We start from the raw sequence: 18494 nt of genomic DNA on the forward strand, positions 1-18494 counted from the left end.
TTTTAATTCAGGACAAACTTATATGTTTTTGGTAACACTTTAGTATGGGGAACATATTCTAAGTAACAAAGGCTTAATTTAGAGTTTTTTGGACACTGGGGGAACATATTCTAAGTAGGGATGTCCGATAATGGCTTTTTGCCGATATCCGATATTCCGATATTGTCCAACTCTTTAATTACCGATACCGATATCAACCGATACCGATACTGATGTATACAGTTGTGGAATTAACACATTATTATGCCTAATTTGGACAACCAGGTATGGTGAAGATAAGGTCCTTTTTTTTTAAATTAATAAAATAAAATAAGATAAATAAATTAAAAACATTTTCTTGAATAAAAAAGAAAGTAAAACAATATAAAATCAGTTACATAGAAACTAGTAATGAATGAAAATTAGTAAAATTAACTGATAAAGGTTAGTACTATTAGTGGACCAGCAGCACGCACAATCATGTGTGCTTACGGACTGTATCCCTTGCAGACTGTATTGATATATATTGATATATAATGTAGGAACCAGAATATTAATAACAGAAGGAAACAACCCTTTTGTGTGAATGAGTGTAAATGGGGGAGGGAGGTTTTTTGGGTTGGTGCACTAATTGTAAGTATATCTTGTGTTTTTTATGTGGATTTAATTAAAAAAATATATATTAAAAAAACAAAACCGATACCGATAATAAAAAAAACCCGATACCGATAATTTCCGATATTACATTTTAAAACATTTATCGGCCGATACTATCGGCCGGCCGATATTATCGGACATCTCTAATTCTAAGTCAGTGTTTTTCAACCTTTTTTGAGCCGAGGCACATTTTTGGCGTTGAAAAAAATCCGGAGGCACACCACCAGCAGAAATCATTAAAAAACCAAACTCAGTTGAACTCAACAACGCAATTGTTGGATATGAATTTAAACCATGACCAAGAATGCATCATTATAGCTCTTGTCTCAAAGTAGGTGTAATGTCACATCACGCCGTGACTTATTTTGAGTTGTTTGCTGTTTTCCTGTGTGTAGTGTTTTAGATCTTGTCTTGCGCTCCTATTTTGGTGGCTTTTCCTCTTCTTTTGCTATTTTCCTGTAGCAGTTTCATGTCTTTCTTTGAGCGATATTTCCCGCATCTACTTTGTTTTAGCAATCAAGAATATTTCAGTTGTTGTTATCCTTCTTTGTGGGGACATTGTTGATTGTCATGTCATGTTCGGATGTACTTTGTGGACGCCGTCTTTGCTCCACAGTAAGTCTTTGCTGTTGTCCAGCATTCTGTTTTTGTTTACTTCGTAGCCAGTTCAGTTTTAGTTTCGTTCTGCATAGCCATCCCTAAGCTTTAAGGCCTTTTCTTAGGGGCACTCACCTTTTGTATATTTTTGGTTTAAGCATTAGACACCTTTTTACCTGCACACTGCCTCCCGCTGTTCCTGACATCTACAAAGCAATTAGCTACCGGCTGCCACCTACTGATATGGAAGAGTATTACACGGTTACTCTGCCGAGTTCTAGACAGCACCGACACTCAACAACAACACATCATTTGCAGACTATAATTACTGGTTTGCAAAAAATATCTTTAACCCAAATAGGTGAAACTATAGATAATCTCCCACGGCACACCAGACTGTATCTCACGGCACACTAGTGGTTGAAAAACACTGTTCTAAGTAATAAAGACTTAATTTTGAGTTATTTGGTTAGGAGTAGAGCAGGGGTGTCCAAACTTTTTCCACTGAGGGCCGCACACTGAAAAACCAAAGCAAGCGGGGGCCATTTTGATATTTTTTATTTTAAAATCCAATACAATATATGTATAAAAAAAGATACATTTAGGCCTCCACTCAGACTTGATCCCGGGGACCCCAAAAGGTTTTGGTCAAAAAAAATATTACAAATGTGTCATTATTTAGTATTATTATTATTATTATCATTCAAGGTTTAAATCTCTAGATCAAAATTAGATCTATCTGTCAATATAACGCTTTTAAAGATTTAAGTTGTATGCCATTTTTGTCAAGGAAAACCGTGTTTTTTTATGGAAAAAAACACAAAATAAGCAATATTTTCCTCCAATAAAATTTTAAAGTGGAATATTTGAGATTATATAATAATTGGAGTCTTAAAAAGGTCAATAACTCATAACAATATTGATTTTAATTCATTTTTTTTTGAGCAATGACACTTAAAAAAAAAAAAAAAGTCCCACTAAAATTATTGGGGATCCAAAAGGGTACTGCTCAGTAAAGTTTAAAAAAATAAATCCAACATTTTTTTTAACTTTTACCACAATAGTCTCAAGATCAATTTCAGATCTATCCGTTAATTATAAGTTTTATTGTTGTTTATGTTTTTTGTTTGTTCGTTTTAGGCAACCAAAAAATATGCAACATTTTCCCCCCAAAATATCTCAAAGTGGAATATTTAATGTGATGTAAATGGAGTCTTGAATAGGTCAATAATTCATAATGACATTGATTTTGATTCATTATTATTTTTTTAAAAGAAAGAAACAGCCTGCATGGCAGCTTTGTGTTATTAGAGTAAATAATGCAACATTTTCTTGTTACGTTTTACCTGTTTGCTCGTTTATACCACTCTTTATGTTTTTTTTTTTTTTTTCATCGTATTTTTAGAATGTGCCGTGGGGCCGTTAAAAAATTACCTGCGGGCCGCAAATGGCCCCCGGGCCGCACTTTGGACACCCCTGGGTTAGAGGGTTAGGGCCAGGGTTAGAGGGTTATGATTATAATATGGCCATGCTGAATAAGGCATTAATAAGTACTTAATAATGACTAGTTAAGAGCCAATATGTTACTAATTTGCATGTTAATAAGCAACTAATTAATGGTGAATATGTTCCCCATACTAAAGTGTTACCATGTTTTATTACTGGTGCACAAAATGAACCGTGCATGAACATCACCTTGTTCAAACAACAAAAGCAACACCGTGCATAAACTCACAACAAATTACACACCTGCAAATCAGTCTGACTTCTGTTGTTGCCGTATCCGTAATACGCCGTTTTTATTTACACGATGAGTCGGGTGTGTCTAGACCTCCGCCGAACCCCTGAGCCCGACTCACCGAACCCCTAGGGTTCGATTGAACCCAGGTTAAGAACCACTGACTTAAGACCTTCAGTATATCAGTATGTGGAATTAAATGATGGAATGGATTAAGCAAAGTAATCAAACAATGTACTAATATGATCCACTTCAAGAAACTCTTCAAACTTCAAGTGTTTACAAAGTACAAAGTAGAAGAACCATGATAAACATTCTGAATTTATGTCATAATTTATGTCATCCATCCATTCTTTCATTCTCAAAATAATCGTACTTATCTCATCATATGAAATATGACGTACCGTATATTTCAGACTATAAGTCGCAGTTTTTTTCATAGTTTGGCCGGGGGTGCGACTTATACTCAGGAGCGACTTATGTGTGAAATTATAAACACATTACCGTAAAATATCAAATAATATTATTTAGCTCATTCACGTAAGAGACTAGACCGGGGGTCGGCAACCCGCGACTCTAGAGCCGCATGCGGCTCTTTAGCGCCGCCCTGGTGGCTCTCTGGAGCTTTTTCAAAAATGTATGAAAAATGGAAAAAGATGAGGGGAAAAAATAAATTTTTTGTTTTAATATGGTTTCTGTAGGAGGACAAACATGACACAAACCTCCCTAATTGTTATAAATCACACTGTTTGTATTAAACATGCTTCACTGATTCGAGTATTTGGCCAGCGCCGTTTTGTCCTACTAATTTTGGCGGTCCTTGAACTCACCGTAGTTTGTTTACATGTACAACTTTCTCCGACTTTCCAGGACGTGTTTTATGCCACTTCTTTTTCTGTCTCATTTTGTCCACCAAACATTTTGTACTGTACTGTGCGTGAATGCACAAAGGTGAGTTTTGTTGATGTTATTGACTTGTGTGGAGTGCTAATCGGGCATATTCGGTCACTGCATGACTGCGAGCTAATCAATGCTAACATGCTATTTAGGCTAGCCGTATGTACATATTGCATCATTATGCCTCATTTGTAGGTATATTTGAGGTAATTTAGTTTCCTTTAAGTCCTCTTAATTCAATTTATATCTCATGACACACTATCTGTATGTAATATGGCTTTTAATTTTTTGCGGCTCCAGACAAATTTGTTTTTGTATTTTTGGTCCAATATGGCTCTTTCAACATTTTGGGTTGCCGACCCCTGGACTAGACGTATAAGATTTCATGGGATTTAGCGATTAGGAGTGACAGATTGTTTGGTAAACGTATAGCATGTTCTATATGCTATAGTTATTTGAATGACTCTTACCATAATATGTTACGTTAACATACCAGGCACGTTCTCAGTTGGTTATTTATGCCTCATATAACGTACACTTATTCAGCCTGTTGTTCACTATTCTTTATTTATTTTAAATTGCCTTTCAAATGTCTATTCTTGGTGTTGGCTTTTATCAAATACATTTCCCCCAAAAATGCGACTTATACTCCAGTGCGACTTATATATGTTTTTTTCCTTCTTTATTATGCATTTTCGGCCGGTGCGACTTATACTCCAAAAAATACGATACTTCACCAATTATTATTTATTTATTTATTTTTATTGTGATTACTTATGGAGTATATTGTGAATAAATTGAGAACAGGAAGTGAACAAAACTTTTAGCAACTGTTATGTAAAAGAAAAGGGGTAGGATTAAATAAGCTCTGCTTCTTCCTACTCCTTTTCGAACATGTTGAAAAGAGAAACTGGAAATTGTGATGTATCATGTTGTATGCTTGCATGTTCGAAATAAACTCAAACTCAGGGTAGTCAGCTGGGATAGGCTCCTACCAGCGTCCTCTGCAGTGGACATTTGTGTGTTTACAAAATGTGCACCTCTGACAAAAAGGACCAAAAACAAATGTCCACAGCAGAGAACGCTGCTGATGATATCGCTTTAAAAAAATGTGGTGAAAATATTGTGTTACTGAGTAAATTGCCTTGTCGTGTTTGTCCTCTGTAAGGGACATGTGTTTCTCAGCCTTTTTTTTTTAAATGCAATAAAATCCGTTCCCGTGCTTTGTTGGGTTTTGTCCAATTAAATAGAAGATTTGCCTCGCAACATGGCTGCCTTATCAACCAGAGAAGTACACTGCAAAAACTGAAATCTAAGTAAGATGAAATATCTCAAATAAGGGTGATATTTGCTTATTTTCTGTCTGATAAGATCATTCTTCTCACTGAGCAGATTTTATGTTAGAGTCTTTTACTTGTTTTAAGGGTTTTAATGATCTCAGTAAGATATTACAGCTTGTTGCTGAGATTTTATGACCTATATTGAGTAAAACATGCTTGAAACTAGAATATCAACTGTTGCAAAGCTGTGTCATCAACACTCACAAGTATAAAACTACTTTTTTAAAGTAATAATTTCTTACTTCAAGCATGAAAAAAAAAATCATGATGCCGAGCGCATATCATTATGTCAAGATAATGGCACTAGCGTTTACTTAATTTAAGAATATTTTTCAACATATTGAGCAAAAAGGTCTCTTTTTTTTTCTACCAAGAAAAGTGCACTTATTAGTGAGAATATACTTATTTTAAGGTATTTTTGGGTTCATTGAGGTTAGCTAACTTTACTTGTTTTGGAAAGTCTTGACAAGCCGAATTGTCTTGTTCTATTGGCAGATAATTTTGCTTAGTTCAAATAAAATACCCCTAATTTTTGTAGTTTTTGTTCTTGTTTTTGAACACTGACTTTTTGCAGTGTAGGCTATGATATTTATGTCACGACCTGTCACCTGAGGTCTGACATTAGCCCGTGTTCCCTAGTTTTGTATTCTCTTTTGACATTAGCCCGTGTTCCCTAGTTTTGTATTCTCTTTTGACATTAGCCCGTGTTCCCTAGTTTTGTATTCTCTTTTGACATTAGCCCGTGTTCCCTAGTTTTGTATTCTCTTTCTTAGTGTACGGTTGTTTCCTCTCCAGCGCTCTCACTTTCTGTTCCACCTCCTGCCCGGTTCCCTAAGTGCGGTTTCCCTCACCTGCCTCTGATTAGCGATCAGGAGATGCACCATTCTTCCGATATGAAAGTAGAATTGTCTCACTTCAACTTATATATATATATCAATGTGATATTAATACATATGCATATATGAATAAATATACAAATACAAAATGTGATATACAAATAAATAAATAATTTGGATAAATAAACGCGTATTTGTAAATATATTTTTGAGATTTGAAAATATATACAAATAAAATGTATAAATATAAAAATGTGACATACAAATAAATCAATAATTTGTATAAATAAATGTGTATTTGTAAATATATTTTTGAGATTTGAATATGAATATGCTTGATTTTGCATATGTGGATCGCTTTTTTGCTTTCGTGTCGATGAGACATTCCTCCCACAAACCAGATGCACAAATAAATGTGACCTACACACTCCCCTGAACAACCAGCAGAGGGCACTGCAGCCTGATAAGAGATCAGTATCTACATCGGGACAAGGTCATTAAAGTGTAATGATTAAACGGCATTGATACAATAAAATAAACAGCTAGCACGGTCTTGCAGATTAACTAGATAAATTCGCATTAGCTAATACAACGCTAACGTTAGCTAGCTCAGGCCCGTTGTGCGTTCTCTCCGTAAAGACGTGGATTGTTTTTGTGCAGAGAACTCCGGGCATTTTAAATAATAATAATAATAATAATGAATTACATTTGTAACGCACTTTACATTTGTTAAAATCTCAAAGTGCTACAAAGTACAAAAACAAAACAAATAAAAATAGAAAGAATATATAATTTAAAAAAAATATTTATTTATTTATTTATTTATTTTTTATATAATGTCCTGCACAGCTTCTCGGGCAAATAAATAATAATAATTTTAAAAAATTAATAGAAATGAAATCATGACACACACTAGAAAACAACTAGATAAAACAGAAATTTAGATAAAAATAGAAATAAAAGTATGAAAGCACTGGATAAAAACAGATAGGCAAGCAGTGTATTTAAAAACAAGAAGGCAGCGAAATTAGATAAAAGCTGTGCTAAAAAGGTGGGTTTTTAGTCCCTTCTTAAAACGGTCGACCGACTGTGGTGCTCTAAGATGGTCGGGGAGAGCGTTACAGAGTTCGGGAGCGGTCGAGCAGAAATCCCGGCGGCCCATAAATTGTAACTTTGTCCTGATGTGTTTGAGGAGCGGAGGCTGCGGTTAGGAGGTTGAGGGGAAACCAGGTCCTTGAGGTAGGAGGGGGCGTTGCCGTAGATGCATTGGTGGTAGCAGGTTAATCTTAAATTGGGCCCGGGATGCAATAGGGAGCTAAATTATATGCATTTTGCATATAATGCTCTGTGACCCAGACCGCTCTGGCTGCAGTATGCCCTCTGCTGGTTGTTCAGGGGAGTGTGTAGGTCACATTTATTTGTGCATCTGGTTTGTGGGAGGAATGTCTCATCGACACAATAGCAAAAAAGCGATCCACACATGCAAATTCAATACAAAATCAAGCATATTTATATTCAAATCTCAAAAATATATTTACAAATACACGTTTATTTATACAAATTCTGGATTTTTTTTTTGTATGTCACATTTTTATATTTATAAATTGTATTTGTGTATATTTTCAAATCTCAAAAATATATTTACAAATACGCGTTTATTTATACAAATTATTTATTTGTATATCACATTTGTATTTGTATATGTATTAATATATGCATATGTATTAATATCATATTGATATATATATAAGTTGATGTGAGACAATTCTACTTCTGTATTCCGATCGCTAATCAGAGAACTAGAATGTGCCCGCCAGTTTGACCGACAAAGGTCACGGTCTGTTTGTCATTAAAAAAAACCAGCAAGCTATTTTTTGTACTGCTTTGCATTTGCTTGTTTTGCTTATGTCAAGCCTGCTTATGCTTTTGTTCACTTCCCTATTGCACACCCCTGTGCTATTGGTAATTATTAAAAGACTCTGACCTGCACGTCGCCGCCTGTCTCACGCAACCTGAGGTCACAATTACCGCAGTGATGCGTGTTCGTGACAATTGCGTTTCTAAAGATAGAAATTGGGTGCTTAGTCTGTAGTTTGAGCACCACAGTGGACATGAGGACTTACTACAACTACTACTACTACTACAATATCAGCAAAAATAAACAAGTATGGGCTTGCATCTAAAACCGCTGATATAAGCATTCCGATTCAGTGTGTTTACTTGCGCAGAGCTGCACAGTCTGTTAACATCTAAATGTCCTCCAATAAACACACAAGGTTGGTCTTTTCTTGTATGTCAATCAAGTTATTTTACAAAAAGGTAATTATGGTAGGATATAGGCTACTAGCAGCTACACAACGGCGTAGGGAGAAGTACAGAGAGCCAATAAACCTTAAAGGCACTGCCTTTGCGTGCCAGCAAAGTCACATAATATCTATGGCTTTTCACACACACAAGTGAATGCAAGCCATACTTGGTCAACAGCCATACAGGTCACACTGAGGGTGGCCGTATAAACAACTTTAACACTGTTACAAATATGCGCCACACTGTGAACCCACACCAAACAAGAATGACAAACATATTTCGGCAGAACATCTGCACCGTAACACAACATAAACACAACAGAACAAATACCCAGAACCCCTTGCAGCAATAACTCTTCCGGGACGCTACAATATATACCCCCCGCTAACCCCCCCCCCCCCCCCCCCACCTCAACCTCCCCATGCTCTCTCAGGGAGAGCATGTCCCAAATTCCAAGCTGCTGTTTTGAGGCATGTTAAAAAAAATAATGCACTAACTGCCATGTTGGCATTTTTTTCCATAACTTGAGTTGATTTATTTTGGAAAACCTTGTTACATTGTTTAATGCATCCAGCGGGGCATCACAACAAAATTAGGCATAATAATGTGTTAATTCCACGACTGTATATATCGGTATCGGTTGATATCGGAATCGGTAATTAAGAGTTGGACAATATCGGAATATCGGATATCAGCAAAAAAGCCATTATCGGACATCTCTAGTTATTAGTATCACAATTTTAGGTTTTTCCTCATTACATTGGTGGTTTTTGCTCTTTTTTTTCCTTGTATTTTTTGTTTTTCATTTTATTTTGACACCAACTGCAGGCCGTAAATGGTCCCCGTGTCGAAAAAGAAGGAACTAATTGACTACAACGTCAGACTACAATGGCGGTCTCACGCAAAGATCTTTGGGTAAAACTTTACCATATATGGAAATATCCGCTGACGTCAGTATTGGGAAAATCGTCTGAAATTGGGCTAATTCCGAGCGGCTTGTTTGGGGGGAAAGTATGAAGGAAGGCAAGATTGTTTTATAAACATCTCAACCATGCTTCCATGGTTTGATTGCACATTTTTGGGACTATGCAGATCCCACATACACAACAACAGGTACCAATAGGTAAGAAAAGTTGGTTTTGCATAATACGTGATTTAAATTAGGTTCAAATGATTTTCTTTCTGATCCGATACCAAAAAAAGTCAGGCTGGTATCGGCGATACTGAACCGACACCGATACTTTGTGCAAATATACCTCATGTGTCTGCTGAAATGTAAAACATTGTGTATTTGAAATAATATATCTCAAAATAAACAATGTTTAGGTAATTAAAAAAGAAAATAATACTAACTTATGAATAATTAAAAAATACAACAGTAAACACTGTTTAATATGTAAATAAACATTAATATTTTTGTACAGGCAGAATTTTTGACAAACAAGGTTGTGCAGTTAAACAATTGCATTATTATTAGGTTTTTCCTCATTACATTGGTGGTTTTTGCCCTTTTTTTCCCTTGCATTTTTACTGTTTTTTTGTTTTTCATATTATTTTGACACCAAGCTGCAGGCCGTAAATGGTCCCCGTGTCGCACTTTGGACATCCCTGGGATAGAGAAAAAGAAGGAACTAATTGACTTCAACATCAGACTACAATGGCGGACTCACGCAAAGATCTTTGGGTAAAACTTTACCATATATAAAAAAATATCCGCTGACGTCAGTATTGGGAAAATCGTCTCAAATTGGGCTAATTCCGAGCTAGTTTGGAGGAAGTATGAAGGAAGGCAAGATTGTTTTATAAACATTTCCATGGTTTGATTGCACATTTTCGGGACTATGCAGATCCCAAATACACAACAACAGGTACCAATAGGTAAGAAAAGTTGGTTTTGCATAATACGTGATGTAAATTAGGTACAAATGATTTTCTTTCTGATCCGATACAGAGTAAAATTCAGGCTGTGATCGGCGATACCTATCCGCTACCGATACTTTCTGCAAATATAATATCTCAAAATATACTTAATATAAACAACGTTTCGGTAATTAAAAAATAAAACAATACCAACTTATGAATTATTTAAAAAATACAAAAACAACAGTAAACACTGTTTAATATGTAAATAAACAATATTTTTTATACAGGCAGAATTTTTGACACCTAAGGTTGTGCAGTTACACAATTGCATTATTTTTCTTGTTGTTATTTTTATGCTGTTCTTACATGGTAAAAAAAAGAAACAGTAAACATGTAAGAAAAAAAGAGCCATATATCGGTTTATATTGAGAAAAAGCTGAAATATTATAATAATTAATAAAAATATACTTAGTCACTTAATACAAAGCTGACTCTGTTTTTATAATTTTTTTAAAATAAAAAAAGTATCACTATGCACGGCCCACACATACTTTGACTTTCAGTATGCGGCCCTTGGTGGAAAAAGTTTGGACACCCCCTGAACTAATCGCTGTTTTCGATATTTTGATTTGAAACTCGATATTAGAGCACAAAGGTCTGGTAAATCATGTGTATGTCAGGTTCAAACACTGATGACATCTATTAAACAAGACAAGAGGCAAAGAATTAAACAGAGACAGAATTTAATTTGGACTCAACTGAGGAGACACGCCTGGACACACTATACTCTTGTACAGTCTCCAGCACGCTCTGCCCAAAGATTGCATGCCTCCATTTATTTTGGACCCTTGGCCACCACTGTTTCCAAAGGACAAAGGTCGCAAAAAGTTCACAGAAAAGGTCGTAAACAATTCACAGGAAAGGTCAGTTCAAAAAGAGTTCGTAAAATAGTTCAAAAAGAGTTCCATAAAATAGTTCAAAAAGAGTTCGTAAAATACTTCGAAAAGAGGTCGTCTGGAAATTGGGCAGATCCTGCCATTTCTCCGCTCTGAAGTCCTTGGGCCAGAACAACATCCTTCTGTTGATTCCCATACATGAAAGAACACAGCAACACCTTCATCTTGCTTCTTGCTGGAGTTTTACGAGCTTTACCCTTGGTAGGTTTCAGACAGCTTTTGTCTTGTTGTCAGGAACTCAACGTAATACAAAGTTTTTTGTGATAATTTAGAAACAATTATTGTAACAGTGTGTCACTTGGGTGTCCCGCAGGGTTACCACACGTTGCCGGTAGGTGAAGCTGGTCCACTTTGCCCATCGCCCCTCCCCCCCCCGACGATGAACAAAGACGAGGAGCACCTGATCTACGCCATCACCGTCCCGCTGTCGACCTCCATCATTCTGGCCAACCTCCTCATCATCTCGGGCATCTTGTGCAACCGCCAGCTCCACAACACGCCCAACTACTTCTTCCTGAGCCTGCTGGTGGCGGACATGTGCACGGGCGTGGCGCTGCCTTTCATACCTCTGATGGCGCTCAACCGGGAGTTGAGCTTCGGCTCCTGTCTGGCCGCGCACATTTTCCCAAACTTCCTCTTCCTGGCGTTCCTCCTCAACTTGGTCATGGTCCACTACGAGCGGTACATCTGCATCGTGGAGCCGCTGCACTACAGCAAATTGTGGATGCATCGCAGTTTCCCCCTGGCGTTGTTGCTGGTGTGGGCGCCGCCGCTTCTGTACGCGTCCCTGCCGGCTTTTGGTTGGAACAACTGGGGCGGCTGCTGCGCCCGAGGCCCAAAGTGGACCACCGGGTCCAGCTGTTCCACCAACGTGACCGTGTGCTGCTCGTACAGCCGCGTGTTCCCCAATGCCTTCCTCTACCTGGAAGTGTACGGCCTGGTCTTGCCCGCCATTCTCACCATCGCTGCCATGACGGGCCGCGTGCTGTGCATCACCCGGGGTCAGCTGAGGGACATCTGCCGCCTCCATCGCTCGGTGGAGCGCGGTCAGGCCTCGGACCGGGAGCACAGGCTCAACCTGCGCTACGCTCGCTGCCTGGTGGCCGTGTCGCTGACCTTCCTGGCGTGCTGGGTGCCGTACCTCATCTACATGCACGTGTGCATGGCCTTCCTGATGAGCGACACCAAGTGGAGCTCCACCACCCACATCGTGCTCTCGTGCACCGGCATCGGGAGCATGGCGGTGGTGCCGCTGGTGCTGGGCCTCGCCAACAAGCAGTACACGGAACCGGCGTGCAAGCTGCTCCTCAAACTTCGAGACAGGTTGAGGCGGACGTCCAGCGAGTCTGCGGTCTGAACCAACATCAAGAATTAGGAACCGTGTGTTTCTTCAACCTGTACCAGGGGTGGGTTGTTCTGTTCCCATCGATCGGCCGCTCGTCGGTATCGCATACTTGCCAACCTTGAGACCTCCGAATTCGGGAGATGGGGGGCCCTGTAAGACCCAAATATAGAAAAACCTAAAAAAAAAAAAAAAAAGTGACCTTTCAGATGTTGATTTAGGAGGCATTTGATGCAGAAATTGAAGAGTTAAAAAAAAAAAAAATGGACAAATGTGTCCAAATTCCATCAATATAAATGTAAATAGATTAATGGCTCTAATTATCATACTAAAAGGAAAACATGCATACCCCCATTACATCCACACATTCAGGAACATTCCTTTCCCCAGAACTGAATTGTCTGTTGATATCCTTGGACAAATTCATAGAATTTTAGGTCAGGCTGATCAATTAACTACATTTTTTTAGAGATAAAACTTTTAGTCAAATTTGACCAGAACACAACACAAGGGTAGAATGCATACTATCCATGTATGGAGAAAATACTTCAGGCAGTGATGTAGTGGAGGGAATACAACCTGTTTGAGCCCACTGCAACAAGCCAGCTATTACTACCACATTCACCCAGTGTTGTATAATTGCAACAATTATATAACAAGCTCTAAATGAAATTTGATGCATGTGTTCCACAATAACTACATATGTACATGCTCTAGACATTGTAATAACAACCAATAAAAATATAAAAGACATTTTACTTACTTGAATCTGATGAATCCAGTGCAATGAAACAAATAGGTGTCGTTCGAAGGAAAACATGAGAGGTTGTGTGAGTTCATGGCCAGAAGGCGTGACTTATAAACAAATGTACGATCCAATAATGTAAATGTGGTAAAAAATAATAAAAATAATAATTATTAACAGATTGTTTTTTAGGATGGTTAAAGGTAACGTTGTAATTTTACAACAAGGGGTGTTACAGGGTTAAGGGAGGAGGAATATATGTATGTGTATATGTGTAAATAAATGAACACTGAAATTCAAGTATTCATTTTATATATATATATATATATATATATATATATATATATATATATATATATATATATATATATATATATATATATATATATATACATATATATATATAGCTAGAATTCACTGAAAGTCAAGTATTTCTTTTATATATATATATATATATATATATATATATATATATATATATATATATATATATATATATATATATATATATATATATATATATATATATATATATATATAAAGAAATATATTTATAGCTAGAAATATAAAGTATTTATAGCTAGAATTCACTGAAAGTCAAGTATTTCTTTTATATATATATATATATATATATATATATATATATATTAGCTAGAATTCACTGAAAGTCAAGTATTTCTTTTATATATATATATATATATATATATATATATATATATATATATATATATATATATATATATATATATATATATATATATATATATATATATATATATATATATATAAAAGAAATACTTGACTTTCAGTGAATTCTAGCTATAAATACTTTATATTTCTAGCTATAAATATATTTCTTTATATATATATATATATATATATATATATATATATATATATATATATATATATATATATATATATATATATATATATATATATAAAGAAATACTTTATATTTCTAGCTATAAATATATTTATAGCTAGAATTCACTGAAAGTCAAGTATTTCTTTTATATATATATATATATATATATATATATATATATATATATATATATATATATATATATATATATATATATATATATATATATATATATATATATAAAGAAATACTTGAATTTCAGTTAGTTTCTAGCTATAAATATATATATAAATAAAATAAATACTTGAATTTCAGTGTTCATTTATTTACACATATACACACACACATAAAAGACTGATCTACAAAATGTGCAGGCAGCATACCCCTTCCCCTTCCAGCTGTCCTGGATGAACTGAAATTATCTTTTCCAATCATTTTGGAACTTGCAAGCGTATTTCTTCTTCTTACTCGTCGTCGCCATGTCTCTTCTTCGTTCTTCTGCTTCGTCTCTGTTATGTTTTTAGGACATTACTACTTGCCGTAGTTTTGAAGCAATGCATGATGGGAATCCGGATGTTGTGTGTCAGTGTATTAACGTGCCGGCTGGAATAAACACATGCTGAGAAATAGCTCCGTGCCTGCCTACTTTATGGGTTATAGATAAACCTATGGATAACGGAGACGTATATAATAGTCTCCTTTTCAGGTGAGAGAGGACGCTAAAGGCAGTGCCTTTAAGGCACGCCCCCAATATTGTTGTCCGGGAGATTTTCAGGAGGGGCACTGAAATTCGGGAGTCTCCCGGGACAATCGGGAGGGTTGGCAAGTATGCGGTATCGGACAATTTTCGTGCAATTTTAATGCCTTTTAAAGCCGAACACAAACGCTGATCTTCTCTGGCTGACAAGCTAACAGCTGATTATGTGTCTCCATCCACAGTGTGGAGCCGCTCCCCTAAACTAATCTTAATCACCTTCAAAACTGCATTTCTTAGTATGATGCAGTGTTGGCGCTAGGAATTTTAAAAATGGCCCCATCAAGTCATAAAAATGGGGTCCCGCAGTAAATGTTTGGGGTCCCACTTTTTTGTAACAGTTTTGAAAAGAAATGATAAATGTATGCATTATCCTGTTATGTGTCACATTCTATAGTGTTTTAGAAAAAGGTTGTCATAAACGTTAATTCATTTAAAAAAATAATACAAAAGAAAACAAATTTTTATGCATATTTAACTGTATTCAGTTATAAACATTCATTCACTTTCTTCTTTCCTTCATGGATCGAAACTTTACCGCTGCTGGTAGTTTATTCAATGTTTTTATTTAATAAAGTGTAGGTGTATTTATTTCAGTATAAAAGTGTAAAAAGTTTTTTGCTTCGGTCATGAAATGATGACAATGGTGTGCCAGGGTATACATGCATTATTTATTCAACACTTAAACCTCTAGAGTCTACATCAACTTCACATCTATCCCTCAATTCTAAGTTGTTTTTTTTAATGTTTTTTTTTGTTTGTTTTCTGCCCTTTTTGTCAAAGAAAACTGTTTTTTTTTTATGGCAAACACACAAAATATGCAAAATCTTCCACAAAAACTATTTTTCAAAATGGGATGTTTGATGTGAAGTAATCGGAGCCTTTGATAGGTCAATTATTTTTTTTAAACTGATTTTGATTCAATATTTTTTGAGCAAAGACCGTTTTAAAGAAAAAAAACAGCTTTGTTTTATCAGTCAACATTGCAACTTTTTCTAAATTACACCTGTAAGCTTTTTTATTCCACTTTTGTTATGTTTTTGTTTATTTTAATAGTATTTTTAAATACATAAAGGAAATTAAATGATCAAATATACCTACAAATGAGGCATAATGATGCAATATGTACTAACAGCTAGCCTAAATAGCATGTTAGCATTGATTAGCTTGCAGTCATGCAGTGACCAAATATGTCTGATTAGCACTCCAACAAGTCAATAACATCTACAAAGCTCACCTTTGTGCATTCACGCACAGCATAAAACGTTTGGTGGACAAAATGAGACAAAGAAGGTGTGGAAGACTTTACATGTAAACAAACTGTTGCGTCACAGTCCACAGTATGGTGAGTTCAAGAACCGCCGGAATTCGTAGGACAAAACAATGTTCACCAAATACTCTCATCAGTGAAGCATACACATAAACATATTGAACAGTGGGCTTTCTAATGATTGGGAAGGTTTGTGTCGTGTTTGTCATCAAACAAAAAACATACTAAAACAAAAAAATGATTTTTCCTTTTTTTAAAATGCTCCAGGGAGCCACTAAAGAGCCGCGTGTTGCTTACCCCCGGCCTAGTCAGAAGGTTTAAGGCCAATAGGGGGCATGCAACCCACTGCAAGTCCGCAGCACACAAACTAATAGTGTAAAACCAAATAATCAATCGATAGGTGAGGGTATAATGAATTCAAATTAAACAAACCATAAATCAAATATGCAAGCAATCTGACTTAGGGTAAGCCTGTACACCTATAACCCTCACACCATTGCACGTGGCCTGAACAAATGAATAAAACGTACCTTTACATTGGCACAAGTTTACGGTGGGGAAAAACGGTGATAAATAGTGTGCTATATCTTGCACTCCTCCCTATTGTGACATTAGTAAAAAAAAAAAAGCAATACAATTCAACAAATACATCAATAATGAACACTAAAACATCATCTGAAAATACACATTAGGGTTGTACGGTATACCGGTATTAGTATAGTATCACCTAGACACCGAAGCTCACCGGTGTCACAATGTAAACAAACGCCATTGGTGGATCTACACTTAACATCCACTGTAATGATACCAAGTACAGGAACATATCTAGTCGATACTACTATGATTATGTCAATATTGTTTGGCATCACAACATCTTTTGTTTTAAAAAAAAAATCATATTATGTTTATAAACTCAGGAAATACTGTATGTCCCTGGACACATGAGGACTTTGAATATGACCAATGGTATCGGATTAATACCCAAATTTGTGGTATCATCCAAAACTAATGTAAAGCATCCAAACAACAGAAGAATAAATGATTATTACATTTTAAGAGAAGTGTAGATAGGACATGTTAAAACGTAAAAAGTAGATTAATAATTCATTTTCTACCACTTGTCTTTAATAATTTTGACAAAATAATAGAATGGAAAATGACACAATATGTTACTGCATATGTAAGCAGCTAAATTAGGAGCCTTTGTTGGCTTACTTACTACTAAAAGACAAGTTGTCTAGTATGTTCACTATTTTATTTAAGGACAAACTTGCAATAAGAAACATATGTTTAATGTACCGTAAGATTTTTTGTTAAAATAAAGCCAATAATGCCATTTTTTGTGGTTCCCTTTATTTAGAAAACTATCGAAAAGTACTAAAATCTATCGAAATAATTTTGGTACCGGTACCAAAATATTGGTATCGAGACAACACCAATACACATTATCAAAATAAAGTTCAATACCTTTTAAAACCAGGCCTGCCAGCTAAAACTGGAGACTTGAGAGACTTTGATTGATTGATTGATTGAAACTTTTATTAGTAGATTGCACAGTACAGTACATATTCCGTACAATTGACCACTAAATGGTAACACCCCAATAAGTTTTTCAACTTAAGTCCACGTAAATCAATTCATGGTAACCTGATCGGGTAACCCAACAAAAGGTAATTCTTAAAAGCTACCCCTATACCACAATATCAGGCAGGCACAAAACTCCACACTTCTACCAGGGTATTGGGTTTCTAGTTCACACTATAAAAGTGGTATGTGCATTATTATTCCAATGTAGTGGTTGCAAACATCAAACAAAACTCATAAAACCAAAATCAACACCTACCTGGTAGCTAGCAGGTCTTGCTCACCAAACACTCAAAGTCAGGCTTTGGGGCAAAGGGAAGGCCGCAGGGCTTCTTCTCCTAATTTATAGCCTCCCCAGGGTGTTCTAGCACCCTCTACCTGTCACACAGGTAAGAATATATATTTCAATTCCGCAAGGCAAGACAAAAAAACTTTTCTTTAAAAGCCTAACCAGGGACAAGGGTTGCAAATTAGCCTGTAGCTAAAAGTCTTGTGTACTTTGACATCGTTTACCTATGGGTAGCAATGTTTCATTGTACTGTCCCTGTCAAGTAAATACATAAATAAAATACATGAATAGACTTGTCGCGAGTTTCCGAGTTCTTAGTCGAAGTTTCAACTGGAACGCCCTTCGAAGTCGGATTTCCCAATCAGTAAGTCGGAACATTCTCACCACCCCCAAGTTTGTGTCTGTCAGAAAAATTGTATGTAAATTATCAAAAAACTGTCCGTTCCGAGTCCCCAATGAACAGACAAGAGGC

At 36.0% G+C, this 18494-nt stretch overlaps 1 protein-coding gene and 1 long non-coding RNA gene across 2 annotated transcripts in view; one reads left to right on the forward strand and one right to left on the reverse strand.

Annotated features, from left to right (window-relative positions):
- LOC133644729 (G-protein coupled bile acid receptor 1-like) overlaps positions 1-12723 on the forward strand; it is a 13297-nt gene extending 574 nt beyond the window's left edge. The window contains exon 2 of the mRNA XM_062039484.1: positions 11484-12723. Within this exon, the coding sequence (XP_061895468.1) occupies positions 11550-12527 (978 nt within the window). The 5' untranslated portion in view covers positions 11484-11549 and the 3' untranslated portion in view covers positions 12528-12723. The remainder of the gene's footprint in view (positions 1-11483) is intronic.
- LOC133644805 (uncharacterized) overlaps positions 1-18041 on the reverse strand; it is a 19306-nt gene extending 1265 nt beyond the window's left edge. The window contains exon 1 of the long non-coding RNA XR_009824841.1: positions 17993-18041. This is a non-coding gene — a long non-coding RNA (uncharacterized LOC133644805). The remainder of the gene's footprint in view (positions 1-17992) is intronic.
- Positions 18042-18494: the final 453 nt, after the last annotated feature.

Source organism: Entelurus aequoreus, linkage group LG01 (assembly GCF_033978785.1).
Source record: "Entelurus aequoreus isolate RoL-2023_Sb linkage group LG01, RoL_Eaeq_v1.1, whole genome shotgun sequence".
Taxonomy (NCBI): Eukaryota; Metazoa; Chordata; class Actinopteri; order Syngnathiformes; family Syngnathidae; genus Entelurus; species Entelurus aequoreus.